Source organism: Haplochromis burtoni, unplaced genomic scaffold (assembly GCF_018398535.1).
Source record: "Haplochromis burtoni strain Fernald_Lab_line unplaced genomic scaffold, NCSU_Asbu1 Contig_91, whole genome shotgun sequence".
Lineage (NCBI taxonomy): Eukaryota > Metazoa > Chordata > Actinopteri > Cichliformes > Cichlidae > Haplochromis > Haplochromis burtoni.
This window is the reverse complement of record NW_024582452.1, coordinates 1,339,357-1,355,134: the sequence shown is the minus strand read 5'-3', so window position 1 is coordinate 1,355,134 and position 15,778 is coordinate 1,339,357. Positions and strand designations below refer to the sequence as shown.

The 15,778-nt window shown below is 39.2% G+C and overlaps 2 protein-coding genes across 4 annotated transcripts in view; one reads left to right on the top strand and one right to left on the bottom strand.

Annotated features, from left to right (window-relative positions):
• The window catches only part of scube3 (signal peptide, CUB domain, EGF-like 3), a 76,324-nt gene extending 70,713 nt beyond the window's left edge, over nucleotides 1-5,611 (top strand). For both annotated transcript variants that reach the window (XM_005926211.3, XM_005926212.3), the window contains 7 exons: nucleotides 757-918; nucleotides 1,011-1,178; nucleotides 1,252-1,413; nucleotides 1,499-1,696; nucleotides 1,784-1,936; nucleotides 2,958-3,037; nucleotides 3,325-5,611. In XM_005926211.3, coding sequence (XP_005926273.1) covers nucleotides 757-918; nucleotides 1,011-1,178; nucleotides 1,252-1,413; nucleotides 1,499-1,696; nucleotides 1,784-1,936; nucleotides 2,958-3,037; nucleotides 3,325-3,477 — 1,076 coding nt within the window. In that variant the 3' untranslated portion in view covers nucleotides 3,478-5,611. The remainder of the gene's footprint in view (nucleotides 1-756; nucleotides 919-1,010; nucleotides 1,179-1,251; nucleotides 1,414-1,498; nucleotides 1,697-1,783; nucleotides 1,937-2,957; nucleotides 3,038-3,324) is intronic.
• Nucleotides 5,601-13,397, bottom strand: si:ch73-217n20.1 (complement receptor type 1). Of its 2 annotated transcripts, none has more exons than XM_005926214.3 (11): nucleotides 13,268-13,397; nucleotides 12,977-13,174; nucleotides 10,629-10,728; nucleotides 10,476-10,549; nucleotides 7,926-8,144; nucleotides 7,610-7,804; nucleotides 6,808-6,904; nucleotides 6,471-6,544; nucleotides 6,197-6,376; nucleotides 5,922-6,107; nucleotides 5,601-5,833 (listed from the first exon to the last, which is right to left on the bottom strand). In XM_005926214.3, exons 1-11 carry the CDS (start codon nucleotides 13,320-13,322, stop codon nucleotides 5,811-5,813), a joined length of 1,401 nt encoding a protein of 466 aa, XP_005926276.1. In that variant the 5' UTR covers nucleotides 13,323-13,397; the 3' UTR covers nucleotides 5,601-5,810. The 2 variants fall into 2 exon arrangements, with proteins under 2 accessions (XP_005926276.1, XP_042078620.1); XM_042222686.1 differs by having other exon boundaries at nucleotides 7,610-7,801.
• Nucleotides 13,398-15,778: the final 2,381 nt, after the last annotated feature.

Here is a 15,778-nt window from a genome sequence, read left to right as displayed (position 1 = left end):
ACAGCAGCCAATAAATACCACACATGAGCACGTCTGAGCTCCAAAGTTCAGTTAATTTGACTAACGGGAGCACTGGGTCATACCTGAGCATCAAGTCTGGTTAACTCTGTCCTGGGCTGCTTGAACAGGTGGGCCCAGGCGGAGATTGGTTGGACTGTTGGTTATATTACAGAGCAATTGTGCCCAGTGTTAGTACACCCTAAATGTCAGAATATAACCTTACGAAATGTCACATTGTGCATCATTGTTTCATAGAAGGTGTGTCTTTAGCTAGTTTTCAGGTGAGGTCTCTACACAACAAGACTAATCAGTCATCACCCAATCAGACCCAGCCACAACCCTAGGAGATCAGCTGATTTAAGTGTCATCCGGTATCATGTGATGGCTCTACTATAATCCAGCTCTGCATCCAATTAGCAAATGTAATAAAGGACATGCAAGTTAAGCTGTTTTACCCAATTGCTTCTGCCCCTGCAAGCTACTTTGGAACGCACTATCACCTGAGGTGCCAATAACAATAAAACAAAAAAAAAACAAAACTGTGTTCATCTGCTCTGGTTTGCTCTCCTCATGTGTTACAAAGATTAACCACCAGAATTAATAGAAATGATCCCAGATACAAATAACAAATGCATATTTGTGCATATGTATATAGTGCATATTTTATCATATATATTAGTGCATATTTAGTTAATGAGGAGTTATAGCTAAGTGTGTCCTAATCTCTAACTGAAGCCATTGTGGATGTTCTCTCAGTCAGATGTTTGCCAGGCTCTTACTACCACGGTGAGCAGGAACGCTGTGTCCAGTGTCCACCCGGCACTTTCCAGGAGAAAGAGGGGCAGCTGGCCTGTGACCTCTGTCCTGGAAGCGATGGCCATGGGCCTGTGGGCGCACGGAACATCTCCTCCTGTGCAGGTAGCCTTGTTTAAAGTCTCACGGACTATGTTAAACATCCATTTCTGACTCATTAAAAAGCCTGATCCCTGTGTTGTTCACATCAAATCCAGGCCAGTGTCCAACAGGGTACTACTCCAGCAGTGGATTCAAACCTTGCCTGCCATGTCCTCAGGGCAATTACCAACCAGATTTGGGACGGACCCTGTGCTTTCCCTGTGGGGGAGGTCTCAGCACCAAGCGGGAAGGGGCCAGCTCCTTCCACGACTGTGAAGTCAAAGGTCAACTTTTTATCTTTGCTGGGGGGAAGAAATCCAAACTTCTTCGCTTAATATTTTTACTTTTTCCCTGCAGTTGATTGTTCTCCAGGTCATTACTACAACACCACAGTACACCGCTGTATCCGCTGCCCTGTGGGGACCTATCAGACAGAGTTTAAACAAAACTACTGCATCTCCTGTCCTGGAAATACCACCACTGATTTTGATGGTGCCACAAGTGTCTCGCAGTGCAAGAGTGAGTATGAAAATGATTGTTTTGTGTTGTTCATTTTTCTCAGACATGGGCTTGAATTTAATTTGATATGTTTGTGTGCGTCTAGACAGGCAATGTGGCGGGGAGATGGGCGAGTTTATGGGTTATATTGAGTCACCTAACTATCCTGGTAATTACCCTGCAAATGTGGAGTGCATTTGGAACATCAACCCACCCAGCAAGCGCAAGATCCTAATTGTTGTGCCGGAGATTTTCTTGCCTTCAGAGGATGAATGTGGAGATGTGCTGGTTATGAGGAAGAACTGTAAGTGGCCCTCTTTCATTAGCTTTCATTGAAATGTAGTAATTTAATCACACTATAAACCTGGTCATTTTTCTTCTTTAATACAAGGGTCAGCTACATCCATCACCACCTACGAGACATGTCAGACATATGAGCGGCCCATCGCCTTCACAGCTCGGTCCAGACGTCTCTGGATTAACTTCAAGTCTAATGAGGCTAACAGCGCCAGAGGCTTTCAGATCCCCTATGTTACTTATGATGGTATGAAACATTATCACTTTTCTCACCAGATGGCTTAGATTGTGAACTGTTATGTGTCTAAAATTTTTCTGACAGACTTTATTTTGTCCTTAAAGGGTTGTTTTATAAAATAAATCTATTTCTAGTGAGATCAGTGTATCCGGGCAGTATTATTTTTAATATATACAAATGTCACACTTGTGGTCTGAACAACTGTAAACATAAACGTGGCAGGTGACAGTCTTTTTATTTTTGTCAGTGTAGCTGTGTAAAAACAACACATATTGGCTTTTTTTTGCAAAAAGATGGACAACATTTAATTTGAATGATTGGCTAATTGGTGTACATGGAAACTAGTGCTGTCAGCGTTAATTTCGTTAAAAATGACATTAACGCCATAACCCCATTAACGCGGCAAATCTCCGTTAGCTAGTTAGCGCGGATCGCCCCGTGCGTGGGGCTGCGCAACGGAGATTTGCCGGTTGTTATGGCGTTAATGTCATTTTAACGAGAATAACGCTTACAGCACAAAAAACATATCTGCCGTCATGACTAAAATGTTACATATTTTGCACCAAAAACAGAGTGCAACTGTGGTGGACATGCAATTAACTGTTACTATTATATATTTGTCATCTGCTTTTAAATGATCGATTATTCAGAAAAACCAAAAGTTGTAAAATAGAGGAAAATATAATTTTTTATGGCTAACAGTCCAAAATACAAAGGAAAGGAATGTCACAGAGAGGCTGGAAAACGTGACTGTCTGACAGATTAATCAGTTTCTCTGCCACCCTGATGGTTTAGGTGTGTACCAAACACACACCTGCCTATGAATCACCTTTAATGTTACACTGTAGTTTCCCTTTACAAAAAGGTGACATTAAGTTGAGTCAAAGGGAGTTTTCCAGGATAGGAATGAGTTTTTTCGCCATGTTTGCGTTTATTTTTTCACCACCTAACTTTTGCATGACCTGTTTTCAGCATGCTATGAGAAAGCAAGCAGGGATTATATTATGCGTTGTTGTTTTTATGAATTCAGAGGACTACGAACAGCTCGTAGAGGACATAGTGCGAGACGGAAGGCTCTACGCCTCTGAAAACCATCAAGAAATCCTCAAGGTTAGCCCAGCCCCCTTTTCTTTTTCCTTTTCCTGCTAACTGTATGCATCATTGGCATCATTCATTGTTGCGAAGGTGATTCATTGAAGAGGAAAGGTGTCGTAAGAATAAACAAAGCTGTTGTTGTGAGTCAGGCGGTGCGTTAATATTGACGAGATTAATGTTCTCTTACAGCTGCAATTTTTTTTCCAGTATTTAGCAACACCTTCAAATGTGATTAAGGCAGTAACTGAGAACTAAAGTGTGTTTCATTAAAGACTTTATACCTGTTGATTTTTTCCTCACAGGATAAAAAACTGATAAAGACTCTCTTTGATGTGCTGGCTCACCCACACAACTACTTTAAGTACACCACTCGGGAGTCCAACGAGTTGCTTCCCCGCTCCTTCATCCGTCTCATAAGCAGCAAAGTCTCTGCTTTTCTGCGACCATACAAGTAAAAGCCACACAGCTGCCGACACGCCGGATCGCGACCCTCCCCCCCGATATCCCCCTCCATCTTATAGGCCACATCGCGCAACTCTCACAGGACTTAAAAACACGAGACATACTCTTACGTTTGCCCTCTTATTTTTTTGTAGGCTTTGACAATAAACACTATGCAGACCTGAGAAATTTTCCAACACCATTTTTGTTTTGTTTTTTCTTTTTTGGTCAGTTACCATTCAGCACAGGTCTGCATTCCTGAGCTCAAACATTTAGTGGGGATATAGAGTATTGTGAGTGGGTTTGGTTTCTATTGTGTTGTGCAATGAAACCACACACACACAAAAAAAGAAAACAAACAATAGAAACGCCTATTTCAGACAGTAGGAGTGATGTTTTGTGCGTGCTGTCTGAGCTTGTTATTGTATTTGCTTAAATGAGCTCAACTCCTACCAATAAGTATGACTGTAAGTGTTGTGCAAGTGTTGTGTAACTCTGGTTCCATCTTCAGTGTCTGTGTGCTGTCCTCGAGGAGGAGCAGTTGTAAAATTCATGTCGCAGCTGCGGTCCAGCTCATTCAAAGCCCGACTATATTTGAGCTCTTAGAGCAGTTTCCAAGGGTTTTACTGTTAAAACAGTTATTCTCTGTCTGTTTAGACTGTACCAGCATTTTCCAACCTTCAGATTATTTCTGTTGCTCTTTTCCAAGCCAACTTAAAGCAAATACAAAAAAAAAGGGTGGTTAGCTATTTTAGGAACGTGGTGGATATTATGAAAAAAAGTTGTTGGGAGCCACAGAAATGAGATAATGTGATGCTTAGTGGAACATGTCTCAGAGAGAAAGAAATGTCTTTGAGGGACATTATGTTTGCTGCTTCTTTTAAAAGGTCACTTTAATTCTTCAGTCTCATTGTCTTTCTGATGTACGCTACACATTTATAATCTATAGGTTTAAAAACAAAGGGAAGCTCCGAATCTGATACACTATAGTTTCTACACCCAGGAAATTGATATTCCCACCTTGCCTGTCTGTGGACCACCAGTTTTATAATTTGTTTTTATTATTTTTATTATTTTTTTTAGTCTTGTAAATAATGAAAATAAATTAGACGAGGGTTGAATTCTTTAATTACAATTTTCTTACACAGGGCCCCCAAAATCATTTTTTGCCCCTCATGTCCAACCCGCCTAAAGTCCAAAGACACCCAAGACTGCTCAAATTTTATTCTGTCCTAAAGAAGACAGATCTTCCAAAGACCTCCCAAGAGAAGGCATGTGTAGTTGTCTTGGGCTCTAGATTTGCAGTCAGTCATTTCCCTTTATTTTAATACAGAGTGCAATGATTGAAAATGAATTCTTGGTTAAAGCCAAGTGTGACACAAAAACTTGTGAAATGTGTTTTGGGTTGTTTTCTTGTTGCGACTCCTTGTATTAAATGTAAGTCATTGTGAAGATATTTAACTTCTAAAATGTAACTACTTTTAGAAAAATGCATTATGTGTGGTGAAATGTAACAAAGGGGTGGCATCTTGGTGAAGTGGTTTGCACTGTCACCCCATGTATTTTAAGACTCAGACTTTAGGAGGACAAAGAAATTGAACATATTGGACTCAAATGCGACGTTGGGCCAAGTAACACAACTGGTCAGCTATAAAATCCTCACTTTATTATCAGCTTCAGTCATTGATTTATATCTTAAAATCCAATATGCAACTTCTCCATGCGCTCACTTGGCCCACGTTGCCAAAAACTGACCCATCCCACCTAAATCAGCTTGTTTCTTTTTTTTCCTTTTTGCAACCTGATTTACTCCCCCCCGCCCCTTTTAAAATAAGAGTTTGCTATGATGTATCGGAGTTGATAATGATATTTGCACTTGAATTGTTATTGCTCATGTAAAGAAATGTCTGGATTTTGTATTGTCTTTTTAAAATGAATGGAATTGGTGTTCTTGTTTTCTTGTAGCTTGTTTGTTCATGAAATGCTCACTCACCGTTTAGTCTAGAGATGATACACATAACATTATCAACTGTAAGGAATAAAAAGAAAAAAACCCAACCTATGTACAGATGTGAATGAAAAGTTTGTACCTGTTCTTGCCCAAACGCGTATCAAAATAAACAAACTGTACTTCAGCTTCATTTAAAACATGTTTTAATGTCTGTATAGTAATGTATAATACATTTTTAGGTTATTAGGTATCCCAAATGGCATAGGTTGATTTTAAATAAGTTGCATTTTGGTAAGAATGCAATGTTAGCTTAACTGTTTTCATCCATTGAATGCTGTTAAACAGTTTTGACAGATAGCGCTGAATATGGAAGGTTAAGGTTTGAGAGCTGGGGAATTAACCCCACTGGTTGACAAAACCTGGGGAGGGAAAAAAAGGCAATCATAGTTTTAGTGTGGGAACAGTACTTCAGGTTACTCATACCAGGAAAAAGTACTGATTACTTACGTCTGCGTTGACATTTGGGAAGCTCAGGTAACCATCGGCCATCACGTTCACAGTACACTGTACCTGGCCCACTCATGACATAACCCATGTTACACTGAATATATATAGTGGCCCTGTACTGAAACTTCTGATTGTGGTTTCCTGTCCAGTAAGCATTAGGCACATTTGGTGAAGGACATGTTATTTCTGTGGGGGAAAAAAAAAGAAAAGAATTCAACTTTAATGATTATTCATAAACACAATAAAAACTACAATCTGCTCTGTCAGAATATGACCTTTGCATTCTGGTGCAGGTGCACTCCATGTCCCATGTTTAGTACACCAAATCTCCCTTTCTCCAACAAGAGTTCCTGCACGACACGAATAGCGAATAACACTCTTGTATGTGTAAGGTTCATGTTGAAGGCCAGTTATTTCTGCGTTGCTCACTTCAGGAGGGTCCTCACACACCGCAGCTGCAAGAAATACAATAATTTTAGGATGCTGAGATTCAGGAAAACCAACTGACATCTAAAAGCTGTGGTGTGCTTGTGCGATAGGCAACCTAACCTTCACAAACAGGGTTGCGTCCGCTCCAGCCGTTATTCATGCAGTGTCTGGTTGCACTTCCCACAAGCATGAACCTAAATGTCAGGAAATGGGTCGCAGAGTTCATTTAAAGACCACATCTTCGAAATGATTTCTAAAATTCCACTTCTACATTGGACACAGTGAGTAACTCGATTGTATGTTATGTTACACAATTGTAGAATAACAATTGTGACTCGAGTACAGAAAACATCTTGCGAGTAATAAATGCAGAAGTTCTGATAACTCCAAAAGGCTGAAACCCCTTTTGATTCAAAGTTGCATTCACTGAGAATGCAGGAGGTTTAAAAATTCTTACCCCTCATCACAGACGGCTGTAGCGGTATCTCCAAATTCAACTCCAGTATATACAAACTGTCCACTCTGAATATCTCCAGCTGAGCCACAAAGCTTTCCTTTACAGCCAAAGAACAGAAATAATTTAACATGACAGTAATGCATTTCAAGAATTTTTATTGTAATGTCCAGCAAGACAAACTATCATCATCATCATGTGGTGCTGTCGTTTTGGATAACACATTCATTCATCTCACCATGGATAAGTTTAATTGAGCCTCAAGACTTAGTCAAATGAGATAATGCAGTAATCCTGTCCAATTCAAGGTTACTCTCAGTGGTAACCCAGCCTAGATTACAGGGTTTTTTTTGTTTTTTTTTAAGTATGCAATAGAAATGCAATGTTTTAAGCACTCCCCACAGGGGTGATACCATGATAAAATGTAAATGCGTGGAAAAAAAAAAAAAAAAAAAAAGCAAAGAGGCTTAAAAATCCATATTATATGATCTAAATCATTCCACTGTAAGAAAAGTCAACTCCAGGTGGTAGAGGTTTGTCCAGGACTCACTGTTTAGTGTTTCCGGGAGGATATTTGAAAACAGATATGGAGTGAATTATTTCTGATTTCTGAAGGGCCACTAAAATCCTCTGATGGACAAGGGTGCAACTTACAATTTAATTGATGAGTGTTACATTAATAAATGCTATTCTAAAATATTTGTTTTATGTCAACAATAATCCTATCCTGGTCATGGGATAAAATGTGGAAAAACTAGGATTTATAAAAAGACTTGATCAAAAAGAAATATCAAATTATACTTACGCTCACACTTAAGCCTCAGTGGTGTCCATTTCCCATTATTACAGAGGCGAGACTTTCTGCCGCCTGCTGCAACGTATCCAACATCACAGTTGTAATAGACCTTTTGCCCAGAAAAGAAAGATGTCTTTGTAATGAACCTGTCAGCAAGGTGGACATTGGAGTTGCTGACAGCTGGTGGCACACCACAGCTACCTGCTGAAAACATTTTCCACAGGGGAAGATATCACTTTAGTTTTAGCAAACTCAGATGAAGGCCATTTTTCATAGTGCTAATGCAGCGTAAGTGGCGTATCAGGTAAAAATATGAAACCTTTACCAGGTGATGGTTGAATTTTATCATCAGGTATGGGAACACATTGAGGAGGTTGAGGCTTCCACTGGCCACTGGCGTCACATGTGGTCTGCTGAGCTCCATTCAGCTGGAAACCCTCACTGCAGGTGAAGGTCAGGTTATCTCCCACCTGGTATGCAGAAACACCTCCAGTTCTCTGCACAGAGTTGGCTACTTCTGGGGTTGGGCAGGTGATGCCTCCCTCTGATAGTAAAAATAAGAAAAATTTATTTCATGTCTTAAGTACAAGTGAACAAAGGTTAGAATTTACTAAATCTAAATACTTATTTTAGAAAAACTGGCTATACACTCACTGGCCACTTCAGTAGATATACCTTACTAGTACTGCGCTGAAACCATTAGCCTTCAGAACTGCTCTAATTCTCTTTTTCATAGATTAAATAAGTTAAATGAAAAAATTTTTCTTAGATTTTGGTCCATGCTGACATGATAAGTGTCCCATAGTTACATAACCATGATGTGAATCTCTTGTTCCATAAAATCCCACAGGAGCTCTGTTTGAGATCTGGTGACCATGAGGGCCATTTAATCACAGTGAACTCATTGCCAAAGCCAACAGAATATGGACCACTGTCGTCATAAAGGGATAGACATGGTCAGAAACAATACTACAATAGGCTGTGGTGTTTAAACAATGCCCAAATAGTACTAAGAGGCCCAAAGTGTGTCAACAACATATCTCCCACACCATTACATTAACTACAGTCTGAACTGCTGTCACAAGGCAGGTTGGATCCGTGCTTTGATGTAGTTTACACCAAAATTCTGACCCTGCTATCCGCCCTAATCAGTCTGTCAATCTCTTGCTCCTTTTCCCCCTCACTTGTGAACAAGGACCCAAGATACTTAAACTCCTCCAGTTGGGGGAGCAACTCTTCCCTGATCCAGATTAGCTGGAACCTCATCATCTGCAAAAAGCAGAGGAGATCCTGTGGCCACCAAAGTGAAAGCCTTCCACCAACTGGCTCCACCTAGAAATTGTACACAGTTGTACACAGACTGAATAACTCAGCAGCAGGCCAGCACCCGATACTCCTGAAGCATCCCCCACAGGATACTGTGAGGTATGCGAATAAATAGCTTCTCCAAGTCCACAAAAGTACACTGGTTAGACAAACTCCCATGCACCCTTAAATACTGTTGAGAGGATAAAGATCCACTGTTCCACAACCAGGACAAAAACCACATTCTTTCCTCCTGCATTTGAGGTTTGACTAATGGATGAACTCTCCTCTCCAGCTCCCTGGCATTGATATTCCTGGGGAGGCTGAGCGGTGTGATCCCCCTGTAGTTGGAACACAGTCTCCGGTCCTGTTTCTTAAAGATTGGAAACACCACTCCAAGGTCAGTCCAGGGCCACCGTCCAAGATTTCCACATGATGATGCTGAGGCATGTCAAACAAGACAGCCCTACAACATCCAGATTATTTAGAAACTCCGGTGAACCTCATCTAATGCAGGGGCCTGGACACCAAGGAGTTGTTTAACTGCCTCAGTCACCTCACCTCTGGTGATAGGCAAGTTGTCCCCATCATACCCAGAATCTGTTTCCTCTACAGAAGACATGCCAATGGGAGGAGGTCCTCCAAGTATTCCTTCTACTGCCCGACTATGCCCTCAGTTGAAGTCAAAAACACCCCACTCACTCTATACACCATGTGAGTAGAGGGAGTGGGGAGCTCCAATGCTTTCCCCTGCTGAATCACATGATAGGTTTTCCAGAGTTGCTTAGACACCAACAGCAATTGTTTCACTGAACTCCTCCCACACCTGAGATTTTTGCTTTAGCTACTGCCTGAGCTGCTTTCCACTTAGCCTGCTCCTGTACACCCACCACCTACAGGGGGACCCTTGCTATCGAGTCTGGCTATTGGGACATAGATTGTCACCTCTCTGGCAGGGAAAGTGCGTTGTATGAAGTTGAGAGATATTGGTTAGATATATTTGGGTTCATACGTCACATACGTCAGGCTCTGGAAACAGTTTCGTGGAAAGGAGCTGGATTGTTCCAGGACTGTGCCTGGACTTGCCCTGAGGCAGTGGGACTGTACGTTGGGGGTTTTGCTGGTGGATGACAGGGTTGTTTTCTTGGACCTTCGGGTCGGGGAACGGGTTCTGACTGTTGTTTGTTCTTATGCTCCCGTTGACAGTTCAGACTACCCAGCCTTCTTGAATTTACTGGGTGGAGGGCTGGAGTGTGCTCTTCAATTATCCTTCTGGGAGTCTTTAAAGCTCACACACGCAATGACAGTGAAACCTGGAGGAGCATGATTGGGAGGAACAGCCTGCCTGATCTGAACCTGAGTGGACTTCTGTGCAAATAACAATTTGTCCAAAACAAACATGGGAAATTTGCTTCAACTGAGTTAAGAGATTAAACTCCCAACTTACATAACATTCAGGGATTAGTTACGCATTAACACTACCACTTAAAGCCACCCCTTACAGTTTCACAACTATTGGGTTTCCATTTACAAGCTAGTTCGAGTACTTCAATGTACCACATCACTGTACCTTCACATGATGGGAATTCACCAGCCCATCCAGACCTTTTGCATATCATGTAGTTCAGCCCTTTCAGAGTGTATCTGTAGATAAGAGATGCAGTCAAACACCACTTGAAAGTCTTATACTGATGTTTTAGGAGTTCTTCAAAGTAAAACTTACCCCTCATTGCACACAGCAAAAACCTTCTCCCCGATGTATGAATTCCCTTCATACTGGAACTCTCCATTGGGTAGATCACCAGCATTGCCACATGATATCTCTGTTAAATGCAAGATAGTAAGCGTGTAAATGACACATTACAGTTTAATTTCTAGATGGAAATATAAAAGCCCACAACCAAGGCTGATTTCGCTGGAATGTTTTATGGAGGTCTAGAAAAAAAAACTGGAACATGTGAAGAAACTGATACTGTAGAGGACGTGTCATTTGATGCTTGTCTGAGGTTAAGAAGCCCAGAACTGGTCTTGATACCAGCAATATAAAAGAATTTTAAATCATGAAATGATCATTTATGGTTAAAGAGGCTGCAGAGATGAACTGTAAAACACAGTTTATCCTTCAAGCCAAAATATGTGGTGAACTACAAGCCTATTTATGGGGGAAATGACTCAAAAAGAGCAGAGTGATGAATCATGTAAGTTACATACATTTTTCTTCAAAGAATTTTCACCCTCAGTTGATAATCTGACAAAACGTATTTCTTTAGTTTCCTTTTGCTCTGTTAGCACCATCTTGCATCTTGTAGTTTGGCAATGATTAAAATCAGTTCCATTTTTAAAAAGGCCATTGATCACGAAGACAGAACTGCATTAATCAGTTTGGTTGTAAAACAGAGGCAATTACATTACTAGTACACTATCTCTTATAATCTAGTTAAAAATTAGTTTGCAGTATGGTTATTTAGACCGGCACGTGACTCTCAAACCAAAGAAAGCCAAAGAGATCATGCCCCACATTTTTTCTAATTCAGAAAGTTTTTGTTTCCTTAACTGGGTAACTTAGCGTGCATGTAGACATTTATTTTTCTTAATTATTTAGTAAGGGAAAAAAGTTATTCAAAGTAAATTAAACGACTCTATTCAACTGATTTAGACTTGAAAAATGTGAATCGACCTTTAAGGCTGTAAGAAATGTTGTTGTCAGTAAATTTCCCAAACCAAATTTATGTTGTTTGGAAACCAAAAGAAAAACATCGAAGTAGAAATATGTGTGGACAATGTATATTTAGAAAGAGTAAATGAAATAAAATTTCTTGGGGTGATCATTGACCACAAGCTCTGTTGGAAGCCACACATTACTTATGTTCGGGGGAAATTGGCACGGGGCATTGCCGTCCTGGGGAAAGCAAAGCATATGTTGGATCAGAAAGCACTGCACATTTTATACTGTGCTTTACTACTGCCATATATGAGCTACTGTGTAGCGGTCTGGGGAAACACATACAAAAGTAACACACAAACAATAACTATAATACAGATAAGGGCCATTAGATTAATAAATAATGTAGGGTACAGGGACCATACAAATGCACTCTTTGTCAAAATGCAAGCTATTAAATTCCAAGACTTGGTGAAGCTTAAAACAGCGCAAATAATGTATAAAGTCAGAAATAAATTGCTTCCCAAAGAAATCTGTAAATTGTTCATAGAAAGAGAAGGTGGGTATAACTTAAGAGGGAAATGGAATTTAAAAATACAAAGTGCTAGAACAACTTTAAGAACTATGTCTATCTCAATTGCAGGAGTTAAATTATGGAACAGTCTAACAGAAGAAATAAAAGACAGTCAAAACATAAAACAGTTTAAAGTAAAATATAAAAACCTAATTTTAAATAAGTATAAGAATGAAGAAAACGGGGTTAACCCAGGACGGTAATGTTGCTGGTAATGGTGTTGCGGTTCTTTTTTGTTTTTTTGTTTTGTTTTGTTTTGTTGTTTTTCCATAACTTGTGTATCTGCAAATATACACATTCTGTATTTTTCATATGAAATAAACTATACTGTGGTGGGGCTTGCTAATTTCTTGTTTTTGATTTATGTATGTTATGTTTTGTTTTACTTCATATGTTTCATATGTTGTTTGTTTAATTTAAGACAAAAAAAAATTAAATGAATGAGAGGTAAAACTTGAGGGGGTAGGGACAAATAAGTAAATACTTCAGCCTACTCCTTTTCAAACAAATAATGGAATGATATTTTGTAATGATTGTGAAGGCACATGTTTGAAATGTTTGAAATAAAAATGAACTGAACTGAACTGAACTGAACCTGTGTGCATTCTGACTTCTTTTTATGAACGACTTTTTTCTTGATAAATTTTTTTTACTTGTATATCTATTAAACACCTTCCCCAGTAGGGGGTGTTAGCGGGCTTCTGCGCTGCTTTAAATCCATCTAAGTAAATTACAGGTCTAAGAATATCTCAGTAAACAGGCTGCTGAGTGAAACAACACGCAAGCGACTCCTTTTTTCCCGCCCTTGAAAACAAATAAATGGTCAAATTCTTACTTTCGCATTTTAAAGTCAGTTTGGTCCATTGTCCATCAACACACTGCACAGCCCTGCTGCCTCTGAAAGCAGTGAAGTCGTCGTCACAGCTGTAGTAAACTTTCTCGCTGTGGCTGAATTTCTGTCTCCTGGCATATTTCGTCTCCAGTTTGGTGTTCGGGTATTTATCTGGTGCTGAACAATCCTGTGATACTTGACCTGTATTTTTGGGAAATCATACCATCAGTTTTATAAATAAATACATCATTTACATGATATACGAAAATAATAAATGAACAAATCACTATTTACCTGAAGCCGGTGAGGCTAACAAGAAAACCAAAATACTCCAACCGACAGTCCTCATGTTGTCTTGCGTGTAGGCTGTCCTTAGAGGCAGATGCCAACAGGAGGATCAAGTGAAGCAATTTATAGAGGAAGACTGGGACAGCCCCAGGAAATGGGCATGAAACCACAAAGCTGTACTATAAAAAAAAAAAAAGTCCTATAATCTTCATTTTAGTATCTATGATTTAATCCCTGAACAGCCCAAATACAGCTCACGCGTAACAGTAATATCTATACATTTTAAGCAGGAGCACAGGTTTATTTTTAGTGAGTAGGTGGTTATTTGCTTATTCATCGTGTAAGATTAAAAAGAGATGAAGGTTCTACGAGGCTTTAGAAACAGAATAAATTTATAATGGGCTTTCATAGCAAAAAAGGATTATTCCAGTATAAGAATGCTATTTAAACTGGTTTAGTTAATTTGGTCCTTTAATATGACCTGCACCATATCCTGCCTTTACAATATTAATATACAGACGCTATTTTTTTGGAATTGAATTTAACTGTATGACCATTTTAATCCTGCAGATGAAGCTGACATTGTGTTTCAGCTGTTTGTCGTGTTACAGACTTGACCTTCTTTTATTCTGTGTAATCCATTTCAATGCCGAGGTGATCCAGTCGTGATTTAAGACTTCCAGCAAATGGCAGTTCACAGACGTGATAAAAGACGTAACAAAGTATTTTTATGTAAGCACAGACACCCATAATAACAGGGGAGCCATGACGTAAAGTGTGTAAGAAGAGTGTGGGTGAGCGAAGGAAAATCCGGCAAAGTCATTATTGTAGCAGCAACAACAGATTCCTCTGAAAGCCACAAGCAGCCTCTCCCTTTCCAGGTGCAGCAGAGGTTGTCCTCATAATCCAAAGCAGTTCAACACCAACCAAAACACCACCTTTACAAAATGATCGTATAATGTGTCAACAACAGTTTTCCTAAATGTCCTGGAGATCATCATGATGATTGATGTTTTTTTCTTTTTTTGGAAAATGTGAGATGAACACTTGTGTGTTTTTTGTTTGTTTGTTTGTTTGTTTTTGGTCAGCTGTGGCTTTCACCTTGGAACCTTACCATTTTTGCCCAGTCTCTTTGTTAGCACCCCATTATGAACTCTGACCTTAACTGAGACAAGTGACATTTTCATTCCCTAGTTTTTTTGTTTTTGTTTTGTTTGTTTTTTAGCTCCTGGATGAGTCATTGATGAATTAATAAATGCAATTGTTAATAATAACAGTTAATAAACTCAATTGCCATTTAAAAACTGCATTTTTATTTACTTAATTTATCTAGTCTCATCGGAAATGAAAAGACTTTGTGCGATGATTTGAAACATGTAAGTGTGACAATATACAAAAAAGGGGCAAATGTTTTCTCAGAGAACTGTATACAATGGCTAAATTTATAGAAGGAGAGTAAAATTTATATTTGAAAATCTGCTAGTTTGGAACATGTTTTAATTATTCCCTCCTGCATAGGGAACCAAAATTAAATATTTCAGCAACTCTAATAATGGTTATGAAACTCAGGACATGCTGCTGGTGGTGATAGAGTTAGAGGTCTGAGTCACTATAACTGACTGTGTATCAGTTATGGTGAGTCAGTTTTGGCATTTAAAATTGCAATTTTTGCAGCAGCTACAATATGATTCTGTGGAAAAGTCACTCCATATTTCTTCATATTTTGATTCCAAGAAGCCAAACCTTGTAATTTTCTCTTTTCTTTCAGTCCAGTCCTTGTACCGAATTATTTTCAGAGGAATGATTTTTTAACACTTGAACAATTTAAGCATACAAAAAAACTAATGATGAACTAATGTTGTGCGTCTATCTTTAGAGGCTTGCTCTCCCACTCTAGCACACAGACACACACACTCATCATATTTAGTTGTTCAGTTGTTTCAAACTCCTCAGAATGGCATTTTTCTCCTGCTCCAGGTCCTTGATAACCAAACTGCTTCCCCAATATAACATTTACGAATTCACTTTATCTGTTTAACCATTATTTTGACATCAATATATTTTAAAGAACAGTAATTATGCACTACAAGTTGCGTCCCACAGTGTATTTGCTAATGCTAATGCTATCACTGATTTGCAACCACGTTACCATGCATAATATATGTTTGTAATGTTTTGGGTTTTTTTTTTTTTTAAATTTACACCAAAAATGTGATTCCCAGAAGAGCTATTAGGACTATTAGAGCTATTAGCCAGATACTTAGCATATCTCAGTATGTCATAAAAAAAAAAATCAGGGAAACAGGACAAGTGAAAGACAAAATGAGAAATAACAGACCTTAAAAATGAAAATAAGAACAGTAACTGAAACCCACGTCCTTAAGAAATGAGGAGAAAAATCTAGCTATGATTTTACACAGGACGTGAGAGATGCTTTTGGCCCTTCAGTTGATCAGTCTTCTTTGTCGAAGCCTCGTCAGGGATGGAAGAGAGGCGGTGAGAAAAGGTTGAGGTAGG